This window comes from Schistocerca piceifrons, chromosome 2 (assembly GCF_021461385.2).
Source record: "Schistocerca piceifrons isolate TAMUIC-IGC-003096 chromosome 2, iqSchPice1.1, whole genome shotgun sequence".
NCBI classification, from domain to species: Eukaryota; Metazoa; Arthropoda; class Insecta; order Orthoptera; family Acrididae; genus Schistocerca; species Schistocerca piceifrons.
In genome coordinates, this window is record NC_060139.1 from 877,827,538 (window position 1) to 877,844,323 (window position 16,786).

At 43.0% G+C, this 16,786-nt stretch overlaps 1 protein-coding gene across 1 annotated transcript; it reads right to left on the bottom strand.

Moving 5' to 3' along the window:
• Window positions 1–12,958: 12,958 nt before the first annotated feature.
• On the bottom strand, window positions 12,959–13,582 carry LOC124775956. Its single transcript, XM_047250798.1, has one exon. The coding sequence runs from the start codon at window positions 13,580–13,582 to the stop codon at window positions 12,959–12,961; it is 624 nt and encodes a 207-aa protein (XP_047106754.1).
• Between the last annotated feature and the right edge of the window lie 3,204 nt (window positions 13,583–16,786).

Below are 16,786 nucleotides of genomic sequence, written 5' to 3' on the forward strand. Positions count from 1 at the left end.
ATATAATAATTCCAATCCCAAAGAAAGCAGGTGTTGACAGATGCGAAACAAGTTCTAGGGGACTGATGACCTCAGATGTTGAGTCCCATAGTGCTCAGAGCCATTTGAACCATTTTTTTGTGTGCGGAATTGCTTGAGCATTACGAGGCTGATCGTGACAAATTTTTGTTGAACACCGGTACAGACAATGAAATATGGGTTCATCATTTCGAATCGGGAACAAAACGGCAGTCCATCGAGTGGAGCCACGTCACCTCTCCACCGAAGAAAAGAATCAGAACTGCTCCATCAGCCGGTAACGTCATGGCGACGGTCTTCTCGAACTCTGAAGGGGCTATTCTGCTTGATGTCCTCCCTCATGGTGCATCGATGAACTCTGAAGTGTACTGCAGTATCCTCAGAAAACTGAAGAAATTACTACAGCTTGTTCGTCGCTGCAAAAATATAAACAAACTTCCCCTACTCCATGAAAACGCAAGGCCTCACACAAGTCCGTACACCCGAGAGGAGCTCATAAAACTTCACTGGGCTGTTCTTTCTCAGCCACCCTGCAGCCCGGCTCTCCCACCTTCCGAAATCCATCTGTTTGCCCGAATGAAGGATGCACTCCACAGGACGGTCATGATGGTGTGGTTATTGATGCTGCAAGACTTGTAATTACGTTGTTTAGGTTTTTATGTTGGTAACGCCACGTAGCGCTCTGTATTAATATCGCTGACTGCGCTGTGTGCTGTCTGTGGCTGGTTGGACTCGTTGTTGGAAGTTACTCGTGCAGTGTTGGGCAGTTGGATGTGAACAGCCAGTAGTGTTGGACTGTTGGAGGTGAGCCGCCAGCAGTGGTGGATGTGGGGAGAGAGATGTCAGAGTTTTGAGAGGTTACTAGAGCGGACGATCTGGACGTGTGTCCGTCAGAAAAAGGAAATTTGTAAAACTGGATATAACGAATTTATATAATGACTTTTGAACATTATTAAGGTAAATACATTGCTTGCTCTCTATCAAAATCTGTCATTTTCTAACTATGCCTATCAGTAGTTAGTGCCTTCAGTAGTTAGAATCTTTTATTAGCTTGCAGTATTGGCGCTCGGTGTATTGCAGTAGATAGAGTAACGAAGATTTTTGTGAGGTAAGTGATTCATGAAGGGTATAGGTTATAGTTAGTCAGGGCCATTCTTTTGTAGGGATTATTGAAAGTCAGACTGCTTTGCGCTAAAATATTGTGTGTCAGTTTAGACATGATCAGAATAAGTAAAGATAAAACAGTCTCAGTACGTTTAGTTTTGCTCAGCTGCTTGAAAATCAAATAACGTAAGAGTTTTTCCAGCACTGTCATTATTAATTTTCTAAGGGGACGTTTCAGACTTCGGCTCAGACGTTGAGTATTAGAGTGGCACCATGCGCGCAACAAGACCTTCCCAGTAAGATGGCGTAAGGCCATCGCGTTGAACGGTGATTGTATCGAAAGTAGGGTTTTATAGCCAAAAGAGTGAGGATCAATGCGGTGTATTGGAATCCTGAATAGAACCAACCTGCTTTCACAAAGAAGTACGTTGCATTACTTATTGAATGATCCTGATATTAACATCCTCGCACAGGGTGTAAACAATAACTTTTAACTATATACCACAGCGGTATGGGTGAGGTCTTGACGGCAAAATTTATATGGGACATTTGTCGTCTATCAGGACGGGCAACAGCCTCAAATTGACCTACAAAAGCCTCCTAACCTGCATCACATACGCACCGCGCGAGATATTTGAATTGAAATCGTCCTTGACTATATTAAAAACCACTTGTTCTTGCACTTACGATATGTAAAATTGTTGTTTGCATATATTTTTCCCCAAAATACTGTTAATTTTAGCAGCATACCTTTGGCAGATCGTTTTGTTTGTCTGCCTCCTCACTACGAAACTACTATGCTTGTGAGGGTTCAGTTTAGATCGAATTGCAAACATAATTAATTTTTGGATAACGTTTTTGAAAGTATTTTTCCTTCTTTAATTACCCTCACAGGAACGTTTAAAATAATAATGGTAACGAATTATTCATCTAAGCCAGTGGCATAAGAGTGCGAGATGATATCGAAAATCACGCATAGCGCGCATGATCTGTAAGTTATGTGGCTTATATAGGTCACATTTGAGGCTGTTTCCCCTCTCGATAGGCCACAAATATCTTATATCAAATGGTTTGTCTCGAATTCCACTACATCTCTGTGGTACGATGTAAACAGTTATCGTTCATAACCTGTGCAGCATGTTCAGGATTAGTCAGATAATTATTAATACTTGAAGTCCACCTATAAAATGGTAAAAGGACATCGTTTATGTGTTTTGTGACCGTAGACTCATACTATAAAAATATCTCCCGAATGAAAAGAGGTTAGTGTTAGGATGGTCCAAAATGCCTCTGAGCACAATGCTTCTGAGGCCATCAGTCCCCTAGAACTTAGAACTACATGAACCTAACTAACCTAAGGAAATCACATACGTCCATGCCCGAGGCAGGATTCGAACCTGCGACCGTAGCGGTCGCGCGGTTCCAGACTGTAGCGCCTAGAACCGCTCCGCCATCCCGGCCGGCAGTGTTAGGATGTTTACTCCACCGAGGTCTGGGCAGAATACCTTCCTCGTCCTTGTCTAACTGAGTTGGAACGTCGTCTACAGGACTTTAAACTTCAAACCACAGCATTGGAGAAAGCGAGAGATACACGATTCTCAACTGGAGGTTCAGTAGGTAAACACTACAGTGTGTAAGTAGAGAATGTCTCCACCATATGTAAATAGGTGTGCTATTGTGTACCGTGTTTGTCATGTAACAAGCATCAGTGAGCAATGTATGTATGGACAATGCCTTTTGGACAAGGTGAATTGTGTTTTTAAATATTTTAGCGGTATCAAACGTTTATAATGAACTTAGTTTTATTCGCCTGGCATCTTGTGCACGAGGTTCCACGTAAAAAGAGCATGTTTTTATGTTTCAGACCTGAGGATGAGAGCAAAGACTGTTGAAACTGGTAGTCTTGAATTAAAAAAAAATATTTTGTGCGATATTAGCTTTTGAACGGCTTTTTAGAATTACGTACCTGTCACTACAGAGAGATCTGTCCCAAGATTACCAGGTATGTGATGATGGTACTGAGGATAGTGACGAGCAGGCTGCGGTCGACCCTGATGAAGCCGGCGCCAGTGAAACTGAACCGCGTCGTGTCGGCGACCTGGCTCTGGAGAACCGCCAGCTCCGACCTCATGGGCCAGGGAACTCCCACGGCCGCTGCCCTCATGACGAGCATGCGCGTGTTCTCCGCCTGGCTGGCAGCCGCCGAACTAGGCAGTGCCACCGAGGACAGCCTCACCGCGTTCAGGAAGGTCCACAGAATAGCCATCGGTATCGAAGTGTTCACAGCGGAGACCAGAGCCCTCTCCGGAAGAGTCCACAGTTCCAGGACCCCGTACGCGCTATAGGTGGCGCCGCAGAAGGTGTTGGCCACCGTCATCGCCATGGTGGTGCCCACGTGTCGCTGCAGCAGCTCCGCGGCGCGGTGGAGGGCCAAGTGCGCGAGCCGGATGCGACGCAGCTCCGTCTGGCGGCTGTCAGACCGGGGACGGTCCAACAGGAGCTGCGACAGGCGTGGGTCTCCGCATCGGGCGACCACGGCGGTGATGCACCTGTTGAGCGCTCGGAGCCTCACCCACACCTCCATGACCAGCACCATGACGTAGAACACAGAAAGGCAGTCCAAAAGTGCAAAAATGGCGTAAAAAGCCAATAGCGACACGCGCAACCACTCTGTTTGGGGGCATACGTAACTGACGAGTCCAACGTATTCGGACAACACCAGCACGACAAACAAACAACTGATCGCCACTCCGAGAAGTTTCCTTCCCTTGTCCCCTTTCGGCCGCAAACAGTTATCAAAGTATTCCAATGCCCTCAGGAAGAGACTCAGATCTTTTAGCATATACAGCGTACTTCCAGCGAAAACCGACGCTACTCTGGAATACTGTACCAGTCTCACGGATATGTCAATGAGAACTACGACCTTAGAGAAGCGATGATAAATAGGCACCACACTGTAGATTTCTAGAAAAGCGGTAACCACCACAATGAGCAGCCATGGATTTGCAGCCGCCTGTGCACGATTATAGAGTCCGGACGATGGTTGTTTGCAGCGGTTTCCATATTTCACAGGCATTAGTCCACCAATCCTTAAGAGTAAAGACATTGGTTCAACCACAGTAAGTAAGCTGTTCTTGGTCATTATGCGAAGATCATCAAGGGTCGAAATGTCTTTGGCAGATTAATGTTCTCCTAGTGAGAGAAACTCACCGTGTGTTGCGTTATAAGAACAGCTGAACGTTAAAACTCCCGAGTATTGCTTGGCATTGCTCCGTCGTTGATAGCATATGCAGCGAAAGGTGTCTAAATGCTTTCACGCGAGATATACATTCTTCTGACTGAGGCCTAATCGATTAGGATCGATGTGGGAGCCACCGTGAATATGACTGTATCCCACGGCACTCTAATTCATTACCTCTAATTCACAATATTGCTATCGCAAACACGATCTGTTTGTCTGGGGTATCTCCTTTCATACGTTTGTGTTACATTAATCAGAGTTTATTGGGAAACTGAATTATACTGACAGCTTGTGTTATTCACTGACATTTTTGTTCGTGTTAAGTAATAGACTGGACAGCTGAGGAATGCAATTAACGGAACTGTAAACTAGCGAAAAGAATGCCACTGTAAACAACCGGTAATTAACGTTCGCAATATGGAAGTTGGATAAACGTGCAAGACCGCTTATTTAACCTCAAACAGTTAATCTATTGTGCTCTACATAAATATACTACTGGCCATTAAAATTGCTACACCAAGTCGAAATGTAGATGATAAACGGGTATTCATTGGACAAATATATTATACTAGAACTGACATGTGATTACATTTTCACGCAATTTGGGTGCATAGATCCTGAGAAATCAGTATCCAGAACAACCACCTCTGGCCGTAATAAAGGCCTTGATACGCCTGGACATTGAGTCAAACAGAGTTTGGATGGCGAGTACTGGTACGGCTACCCATGCAGTTTCAATACGATACCACAGTTCACCAAGAGTAGTGACTGGCGTAGTGTGACGAGCCAGTTGCTCGGCCACGATTGACCAGACGTTTTCAGTTGGTGAGAGATCTGGAGAATGTGCTGACCAGGGCAGCAGTCGAACATTTCTGTATCCAGAAAGGGCCGTACAGGACCTGCAACATGCGGTCGTGCATTATCCTGGTGAAATGTAGGGTTTCGCAGGGATCGAATGAAGGGTAGAGCCATGGGTCGTAAGACATCTGAAATGTAACGTCCACTGTTCAAAGTGCTGTCAATGCGAACAAAAGGTGACCGAGACGTGTTACCAGTGGCACCCCATACCATCACGCCGGGTGACACGCCATTATGGCGATGACGAATACACGCTTCAAATGGTTCAAATGGCTCTGAGCACTATGGGACTCAACTGCTGAGGTCATTAGTCCCCTAGAACTTAGAACTAGTTAAACCTAACTAACCTAAGGACATCACAAACATCCATGCCCGAGGCAGGATTCGAACCTGCGACCGTAGCGGTCCTGCGGTTCCAGACTGCAGCGCCTTTAACCGCACGGCCATACACGCTTCCGATGTGCGTTCACCGCGATGTCGCCAAACACGGATGCGACCATCATGATGCTGTAAACAGAACCCGGATTCATTCGAAAAAATGACGTTTGTCCATTCGTGCACCCAGGTTCGTCGTTGAGTACACCAGTGCAGGCGCTCCTGTTTGTGATGCAGCGTCAAGGGTAACCGCAGCCATGGTCTCCGAGCTGGTAGTCCATACTGCTGCAAACGTCGTCGAACTGTTGGTGCAGATGGTTGTTGTCTTGCAAACGTCCGCATGTGTTGACTCAGGGATCGAGACGTGGCTGCACGATCTGTTACAGCCACGTCATCTTCGTGGTGTTGCAATTTTAATGGCCAATCGTGTACATCCCAAGAAAAAATACATGCAAAGTCTGTGGAAAAGTAATGTAGATCACTCAGGCAGAAATATGGCCATTAGGTTATGTGAATATAACCGAAGCTAGAGATTAAGAAAGACATATTCAACGTTTTCGGAAAATCTTTTAGAAGCTAACCACTAATATGACGTAGAATATCATGTGTTAAATATTTTCAAGACAATCAGGGAGATGACCATATGGAAACATCTTAAACCAGTAAAAATATGACACAGAATGCCAGCTTAGTGTTAAATGACTAAAATCACTTCCTTTCTCCCTTTTGTGAAATCAGGTTTTGGTTAAATAAATATTACATTACAAGTGTAAATCCAGTTTTATGTTATATCTGTTGTTAATAAGGTAGGAAGATTTTTCTGTTTATCAAAAGTGACAAAAAACAGATTTCAGAGTACTTGACGGCTCAACAAAAAAGTTTTATCTCAATTACAGATAGTGTTGAGGATCAGTGGACAAAGTTCAAAACCATCTACAATATGCATTAGACGAGTATGTGCCAAGCGAGATCGTAAGAGATGGAAAAGAGCCACCGTGGTACAACAACACAACAACCGAATTAGAAAACTGCTACAGAAGCAAAGGGAACTGCACAGCAAACATAAACATAGCCAAAGCCTTGCAGACAAACAAAAATTACACGAAGCGAAATGTAGTGTGAGGAGGGCTATGCGAGAGGAGTTCAACGAATTCGGAAGCAAAGTTCTATGTACTGGCTTGGCAGAAAATCCAAAGAAATTTAGGTCTTCTGTCAAAGTGGTAGGTGGATCAAAACAAAATGTCCAGACACTCTGTGACCAAAATGGTTCTAAAATAGAGGATGACAGACTAAAGGCCGAAATACTAAATGTCTTTTTCCAAAGCTGTTTCACAGAGGAAGACTGCACTGTAGTTCCTTCTCTAGATTGTCGCACAGATGACAAAATGGTAGATATCGAAACAGATGACAGAGAGATAGAAAAACAATTAAAATCGACCAAAAGTGGAAAGGCCGCTGGACCTGATGGGATACCAGTTCCATTTTACACAGAGTACACGAAGGAACTTGTCCCCCTACTTGCAGAGAGATCAGAGCCCACACAGTGGCATACCGACAATCTTTCTTTCCACGAACAATACGATACTGGAATAGAAGGGAGAACCGATAGAGGTACTCCAGGTACCCACCACCACACACCGTCAGGTGGCTTTCGGAGTATGGATGTAGATGTAGATGTAGAAATGCAACGGTATATACAAAAAAATAGTTTTATTTTTCATTTTTAGTAAACCTAACTGTGTTTGTAGGTCATAAAAATGTAACTTTTGTAACTTCTACATAATTAATGTATGTATAAGTCACATACATTTTAAACTGTATATGAAACAGGGTGTTGCAACCTGATTATAGTCTGAGAAGTCGAAAGTGGGTTCATGACAAAATAAATATAGTGCTGCAGAACATTACGAAAGCAATTATCATTTTTTGCCAAGCACCAAAAAATTAAGATAATAGTACTGTAGAAACTAAAGATACGCTTGTAGAGGAAGCATTGTTTTCAGAGTTGCAGTAGGTTAGTAACTTACGGCATTTCTTTTGTAACTTTTTAAAATCTCTGTTTTCCTGAAGATTTTTAACTATGTACACATGATATTAGGTTTATTATACATAAACAGACTAATACAGCAAACCAAAGTAAGTATTTACTTTAATTTACAAAATAGAAATCACACATCCAATCGGTTCCAGATAATGGTTTGGTACATTAACATCTGTTTCAACACCTCTAAGGATACCTTCATCGGATTGAAATTTCGAGAAACCGAAAAATTACATTTCGAGAAACCAAAGGTCAGACTGACGTTATTCCAGCTGGAGAAAATTAGTGATGTCCAGATCTAGAATACTAGAGGAAAAATGACCTTTATTACACTTTATTGGAGCTGTCAGAAAGGAATTAAACATGGAGTAACGAAAATTTTTTATCATTTGTCCAATGACATAAAATGTGTCATAGGTAACTAATGAAGTTTTAAATCTAGCCTAAAATCATTTCTCCTGGACAGCTCCTCCTATTACATATACGAATTTCTATTTGAAAGCTGTGAAAACTTCTAGTTTTTAAATGTAGTTGCATGACCAGCATTACAAAATTAAGTGTTCACTACTTCTAACACTAAATATCTCCACATATTCTGACAACTCACTTTTCCCATATCATTTCGATAAAATAATCTTTCAGATAGTTAGTGGAATATGTTCCTAACTAAACGACTAAAGAATACTTTTTACTGGTAAATTATGAAACATTATGTCCATAGAAATCTTTTATTGTGACAGAGAATGTGCATACATTAATTAATTTGAACTAAAAAATATTTTCTTTAATAAGTACAAGTCCAAAATTTTGGAATGCATTGGATTTAAACTTTTAGTTTCTTAAATTGAACCATGATGAAAATTAAAATAACGAAATTAAATTTAAAAAATAGGCCAACTATATTCAGCACAATAAATAATATTATTTCCTCAGCAGACTCATTAAGGTACAGTCTAGATTTATGCTCTCAATACAATTCATACATTGAGTTACATTCCTCTTTTAATCTTTCTGAGATATTTCCCAAAACCAAGTGACCAAGCCATTCAACAAGAGTGCCTTAGCTGGAAGTCACTCATTATATCCTTCTTTAACGGATTTTATGTCTTCTTATGTACACCTTATTCGTTAGATGCCACTTATTTTAATGAAACGTGGTATTATTTCCAGCGCCATTCATGTACCTGCATCAACCTCTAAAGACGCTTCTGAAATGTTGATGAAGCTACAGCCACAAAGTCGCTGTCCTCAAAAAAGTTTCAATTAGCTGGCTAAATTCGAGTAGTATTGTACCCGGTTACAGCATTAACTGCAGCTGCAGCGCGTCCCTAACGGTTTTCGAGAATTTTATTTATCTGTAACTGGGTAACTGTACATATAGAGCCAGTCCAAATGAGAAGTATATTACAAGGAAATGTGCTACGGTCGTTTCCACAAATGACAAGGATTGACAGGCGCACAGTTTAGTGAATGAATACTTTATTGTCTCCACAATAAAGTGCTGTTTGCAAGGTGTATAGTGCAACTTAGGCATCTTGAAGAATACTTCATCTTTTGGCTTAAATGCAGACGATAAAAAATATACATTACGGTCACTAAAAGGAAAAACATTCATAATAGAACATCACACGCCTGTAGCTTTGGCTATTTTCTATTCTGTAGTGAAGAGACTGAAAGATCAGGCTGAAAACAGCTCAGTAATAGCTAACACGGGCCAATAACACTCACCCTTTTTATTACCCAAAGTAATAATTTGAAACGAAAGAGGGTATATGGAAAATGAATCCGTTGCTGAAAGAAAGAAAAGGGGAAACAAGAGGGGAAAATTCTTTTATTAATCAATGTATTTAAAAATGTTTCCCGTTGCTGGATGCCAAAGAACCTCTGAGGCGTCACTCAACTCGCACACCATGGAAGGGAGTACGAGGAAAATTGGTGCCGATGCGACAGAAATCGCGAAGAATAGCGACAGTATGAAATGGGGCAACCTACACAGTCAGCTGATGTTTTTCAAGAATAGACAGTTAACGTTGCGCAGTATAATGAAACTGAGTCAACCCTTTCTTAATATACAAACTGTATTGTCGACATTTTGTTGCGTCAGGTTACAAGAGCTATTAATTTATTTCTTCATATACCGAAGTTTCGTAAAATAGAGAGAAGTAATTGATATATTTTTAAGATACAGTATATCATCCGTTTTCCTTCAAATCTCTTTCATAGTTTAATTAGTGCGGTCAGCAGCTTTCAACATATACATTTCTTTTAGAATGATATAAAATTTTAAACTGAAAATCACAATAAATGTTTACGATCTAGGGCAGTTGTTTATTCCCTGGAATTTCAACTTCAGGGTGAATTGTTTAGAATAGTAACGGAATGTGACAACATGCAAGTAGGTGAACCTTTGTATCCCGAATAATGTATTTTGTTTGGGTAAAAATAGTGTCACCTGGAAATTTTTAACCATTCCCCTTAACACGATTGCTCAGCCAAGTTGAGTTACACAGACAGCATTAAATTTCATTCATAACATTAGCACTTAGGATCGAGGCTATCTCTATTCTTCTGCGATAGGTGAAGGGAACTATCACAGTCGTTAGAGTTGAATCACACCTTCTTCACAATGTTTCCTACTTGGTTCAGTTTACGAAATGGTCCAGCACAAGTGCTGTTACCCTCAATCTGATTGTTTGTGACCTTTTTTGTAGTTTGTGAAATAAAATAGGAACTGGGAACGACAGAAAATAGATGAAACGTCGAATGTGTAAAAAGCAATTGAAGAGGAGCATGACGTGGCGTAGTTATTGAGAAGGTTTTTCTTTCAAAATAGAACTTGTTGTGTCAGAAAAAATCTCAGAATCTACTAAAAAGCAGTCTACATTTTCTTAGAACACTATCTAAAAATTAGACTTAAACTTACGGTTCAGCACATCCAATTCGGGCTTCTGACGTTATGAGGGAAGTAGTAAACATGTCCTTCAAAGGAAACTTTCGGACTGATACCTGTCGACTTTCTTCACACTTATAGTATTTGGCCACTTCAGGGCTATCTGTTCAACTTCCTAAAGTACTCGGATGGGAAAGAAACCGAATGATCTCATCGCCTTTGATTGAAGGTATACGAGCGCTGTTGGGCATAAAACATTTCTAACGTTTTCGCAGGATTGCTTGCACCTCAGTACGGATCATGAACGTCTTCAATCCGAAGACTGGTTTGATACCACCCTCTGCACTGTGCATGATGTGCAAGTTTCTTCATCCCCGAATAACTACTACAACACACACCCGTTTGATCTGACCCGCTAACTGTATAAATCTCTTGGTCTCCCTCTACAATTTTGACCCACCACGCTTCCGTCCTATAACAAACTGTTGATTTCTTGATGCGTCACAATGCCTCCTTTCATACGATCCCTTCTTTTAGTGGAGTTGTGCCTAAAATTTCTTTTGGCCCCAATTCAGTTCAGTACCCTCTCATTCGATACATATTATACTATGCAGTGTTCATTACTCTTCTTTTCACACAGTCACTGCTAAATCCGTGCATAGCTCATGAATGTTGTGTTCACTAAGGGTATAGCGTGGTTCTCGCTAGTGGGAACTTGTTTTCATTTTTTAAAATAAATAGCTTTCAGTATTTGTTAGTTAATATTTATAATTTATAATAAATCTATGACTGAATTAAAAGTGCATATAAATTGCTAAACCCATGCATAGCTCACGAATGTTGTGTTCACTAAGGCTATAGCGTGGTTCTCGCTAGTGGCAATTTGTTTTCATTTTTTTAATAAATAGCTTTCAGTATTTGTTAGTTAATATGTCTAATTTATAATAAATGCTCAAAATAAAATGTATCGACAAGGTCACAAACGAAGTGGTTCTGGAAAGAGCAGGTGAGAAGAGAAGCTTCTGGAGTTTCATTGTTAAAAGAAGAGTTCAATTTACAGGCCATCTATTAAGACATAAAGGACTCCTGAACACAATTATAGAGGGATATGTCGAGGGAAAAAGACCAAGAGGAAGACCACAACTGAGGTACATGGATCAAATCTTGAAAGATGTGGGATGTAACACCTATAAAGAAATAAAGAGAAAAGCTGAAAGACTCACAGAATGGACACAAGCTGCCATTGTAGCTGTTGCAAACCAATCCTTGGATTGAGCACTACAGAAGAAGAAGATAAATTGCAAATAGCGGCAAGTGCAGCACGGCCGTTGATAATACGAGGCTTACACACTAAGCGTTGAAATATCAGCTACACAATGAAAAATGCTCGAAATGCTTTGCAGTTAAGAGCCCTTTGAAATGTCCAGATCTTCGACGGCGATTTCTTTTCTCGGGGGAGAAATTGCATTGTACTGCTTTAGGCAGTTAATGGCGGAGCAGTGAACTACAAATTGTATTAGCACGTAGATAGTCGAAGATTGGTTCAAATGATTCAAATGGCTCTGAGCACTATGGGACTTAACATCTATGGTCATCAGTCCCCTAGAACTTAGAACTACGTAAACCTGACTAACCTAAGGACATCACACACATCCATGCCCGAGGCGGGATTCGAACCTGCGACCGTAGCTGCCACGCAGTTCCAGACTGAAGCGCCTAGAACCGCTCGGCCACCCCGGCCGTTTCGAAGAGTGGCATTCAACATTTAAGGAATGTAATCAATGCAATATTTAGGTCATTTAACATAGCTGAACAAAAGCGTCTAGATTTACAAGCTGAGTGCGACTAAATTAATCAAGCTTTCGACATCCATCTCCGTCTTCATCAGGAGTATAAAACAGTGACAACAGGGCTGGCATGGTGTTCCGATTATACAGGCAGGACAGCAGTGTCTGTAACTCTCCAGAGTGAGAGCAGATGTGGCGCATGCGCGGAAGATGAGTTGGGTAGCTCGTCGCAGTTTGCCACGGGATCAGTGATGTTAGGTAGCACGAAGATCTGGCAACACTTCGAATAAAACGCTTTAGTTTTTGATGGATGACTTCACCACCGTCATCAGGAGTAGAAAGAGCTCAGTGTTGACGCCGGCGCCTCGCGCCCCCTGACGTCACTGATACTGTGCCAGACAGGCGCCCAACTCGTCTTCCGCTCATGCATCACCACGACCCTCTCTGGAAGATTCGAGACGTTGCTATGGCGCCCATATAAGTGAAACACCGTACAAGCGCCACCGTTCGGCGTTTTTTTTCTCATTTTTATGATGGCGGGGACAGCCGTCGGAAGCTCGAGTGTTTTATGCAAGTGGCATGACTTATAAACCGAGAAGACTTTGTTCAGGCCTGCCGTCAAGAAGGCTCCGACAACACAGTGATCACAACGTAGCGATTTGTCCCAGAATAACCAGATAGGTGACGGTGGCACTGAGGACGGTTACCAGCAGGCGGCGGTCGACCGTGAGGAAGCCGGCGGCGGTGAAGGCGAGGCGAGGCGTGGCGGCCACCTGCCTCTGCAGCGCCGCCAGTTCCGCAGCCCCGGCGTGGCTTTCCACCGCCAGCGTCATCGCCGCGGACCGCTGCACCAGCACGAGTGCGCTCTCCGCCCGGTCACAGGTCGCCGAGCAGCACACCGCCAGAGCCGACAGCCGCACGGCGTTCAGCGAGACCCAGAACAGCGACAGCCACACCGAGCGGTTGATTACGGATGCGTGCGTCCGCTTCGGAAACGTACACAGCACCAGGAGTCCGTAGGAGCTGTAGATGCCGCCCCAGAAGGCGTTCGCCACCGTCAGAGCCACGGTGGTGCCGAGGTGCCGCTGCAGCAGCTCCGCCGCCCGGTGGAGAGCAGCGTGTGCGTGGCGGATCTGACGTAGCTCCACCCGACGGTCGTCCCACCGGATGCGATCCAGCAGCAGTTGGGAAAGGCGAGGACCTCCCCGCCCCGCTATGGCGACCGTGATACAGTTGTTCAACTCTCCGAACCTGACCCACATCTCCATGACTAGTACCACGACGTAAAATGTGACGAGGTTGTCTAGAAATCCAAAAACTGCGTGGAGAAACCTCAATACCACCGCTAACCACTGTGTGCTTGGACATATGTAACCGAGAAGTGCCACATATTCGCTGAGTACCAGGAGGAAAAACACACAAGTGAATGCTGCTCCTAGTACCTTCCTCCTCTTCTCCTCTCCTTGCCCAACACATTTATCGAAGTAATCTAAAGCCACGAGGAAAAGTCTCAAATCTTTCAGCCTATATACAGTACTATCGACGAGAATCCACACCACTTTGGAGTAATGTACCAGCCTCACAGATATATCTATAAATATTACGATAATAGACCAATGACTATAAAGATGTAGCATACTATATATGTCCAAAACAGCGGTAACAATAACGATAAGCAACCAAGGATTTGAAGCTGACTTAGCACGTTTACACAATCTGGAAGATACTCGTCTGCATGCCTTACATCGGTTTCTACATCTCAAGGGCATTAACCCGACCGACTGCCACAAGAAACATAGTGGTTCCACCACAAGACGAAGACATCTGTCGCCCATTATGAGAAAAGAGCCGCTGCGGAACAATTTCTAGCCGAGATGGACTTCACTTCCGTGGAAACGAGTAAACAAATGATCTAATACGGCAACAATTGAACTACAGCTACTCTCTCAGTCGTCGTCGTCCGCGGACCGAGGAAAAGCATCTGTGATCAACCACCAGAGCAACACGCCAATTTAAAGCCGATGGAGCAGATGGGAGTTGCTACTAGAGCACTCAACTTAATTGAACTCATTCCATTCACGATATTGACTCTCTATACACCAGCCGCTTGTTTAAAAGCGTCTCCTTTCATCGTTCAATATTATACTGTCAAACAACAGTGTTATGGTAATACGAGTAACTGTTCGTATGTTTGGAGAACATTAACTGAGTGGGTGGACTGTAAAGGGAGACGAAAAACTTAATCATGAGTGAAAGCTAAGTTGCCGAGAACATCTTCATGGAAAACAGTCATCTTTTAGCTGTGCCAGTAGCTAACGTTCACTAACAGACTATCTACCTCTCGTCGGAATACGTAAGTGGTAATACACTACTGGCCATTACAATTGCTACACGAAGAAGAAATGCAGATGATAAACGGGTATTCATTGGACAAATACATTATACTAGAACTGACATGTGATTACATTTTCACGCAATTTGGGTGCGTAGATCCTGAGAAATCAGTACCCAGAACAACCACCTCTGGCCGTAATAACAGCCTTGATACGCCTGGGCATTGAGTCATACAGAGCTTGGATGGCGTGTACAGGTACAGCTGCCCATGCAGCTTCAACACGATACCACAGTTCATCAAGAGTATTGCATGGCGTATTGTGACGAGCCAGTTGCTCTGCCAACATTGACCAGACGTTTTCAATTGGTGAGAGATCTGGCGAATGTGTTGGCCAGGGCAGTAGTCGAACATTTTCTGTATCCAGAAAGGCCTGTACAGGACCTGCAACATGCGGTCGTGCATTATCCTGCTGAAAGGTAGGGTTTCGACTGGATCGAATGAAGGTTAGAGCCACGGGTCGTAACACATCTGAAATGTAACGTCCACTGTTCAAAGTGCCGTCAATGCGAACAAGAGGTGACCGAGATGTGTAACCAGGGTCACTCCATACCATCACGCCAGGTGATACGCCAGTATGGCGATGACGAATACACGCTTCCAATGTGTGTTCACCGCCATGTCGCCAAACACGGATGCGACCATCAGGATGCTGTAAATAGAACCTAGAGTCATCCGAAAAAATGACGTTTTGCTATTCGTGCACCCAGGTTCGTCGTTGAGTACACCAGCGCAGGCGATCCTGTCTATGATACAGCGTCAAGGGTAACCGCAGCCATGGTCTCCGAGCTGATAGTCCATGCTGCTGCAAACGTCGTCGAACTGTTCGTGCAGATGGTTGTTGTCTTGCAACGTCCGCATCTGTTGACTCAGGGATCGAGACGTAGCTGCACGATCCGTTACAGCCTTGCGGATAAGATGCCTGTCATCTCGACTGTTAGTGATACGAGCCTGTTGGGATCCAGCACGGTGTTACGTATTACCCTCCTGAACCCACAAATTCCATATTCTGCTAACAGTCATTGTATCTCGACCAACGCGAGCAGCAATGTCGGGATACGATATACTGCAAACGCGACAGGCTACAATCCGACCTTTACAAAGTCAGAAACGTGATGATACGCATTTCTCCTCCTTACACGAGGCATCACAAAAACGTTTCACCAGGCAACGCCGGTCAGTTGCTGTTTGTGTACGAGAAATCGGTTGGAAACTTTCCTCATGTCAGCACGTTTTAGGTGTCGCCACCGGCGCCAACGTTGTGCGAATGCTCTGAAAAGCTAATCATTTGCACATCACAGTATCTTCTTCCTGTCGGCTAAATTTAGAGTCTGTAGCACGTCGTCTTCATGGTGTAGCAATTTTAATGGCTAGTAGTGTAACATATTCGGATACGTTAATGTCTGCTTAATGTCAAGGCGAAAATTACTGTTCCAATAGGATAGACTTTACAGTGTCAGCAACAAAATCTTATTATTTTGTTATCCTTAGAGTAAACCACAAGTACATCAATGACTTTTAGGTGACAAAATTACTTGCAGTTCTCATACTTCCTCTTATTGTCATGTGCGGCTCAAAATACAATATACTTTGTTTAGATCGATTTTCTGCAGAAATATCAGTGACAGGTCTAACAGAATGTATCATTAGCACTTTAGAGGAAGATTTAAATCAGGACGTGACGCTCCAGATGAAACAAGGATTTCGTATTTCGAAGGAACTCGTGCTGAATCCAAGACTCAACAGTCATGTTCTTAGAGACTGAGGAGCATCATTTCAAAGAGGATTGGAAATAGGTCCTGGAACAAGGTTCCTGAGAGAAAGCAGGAGGCAAGTTTGAACATAGACGCCCAAGGTCGGGATTTAATATTATTATTTCAAGAAACGAAATGAGAAAAATGTGATCTATATACCACCCCCTCCCCAATCCCCCAATACCTTACAACGACTATAAGGAATAAAAAAGAGAATTTATCTCTGAGTTTGGGATTACTAACCCACTGGAGAACCCAAAAATAATAATAATAATAACTGCTGCAATAAAATCGCAGCAGAACTTTGTGTCAGTGAATGTAACCTC

Excerpts from the sequence above, each read along its gene's own strand:
- LOC124775956 (XM_047250798.1), bottom strand. The coding sequence starts at position 13,582 with ATGGAGATGTGGGTCAGGTTCGGAGAGTTGAACAACTGTATCACGGTC.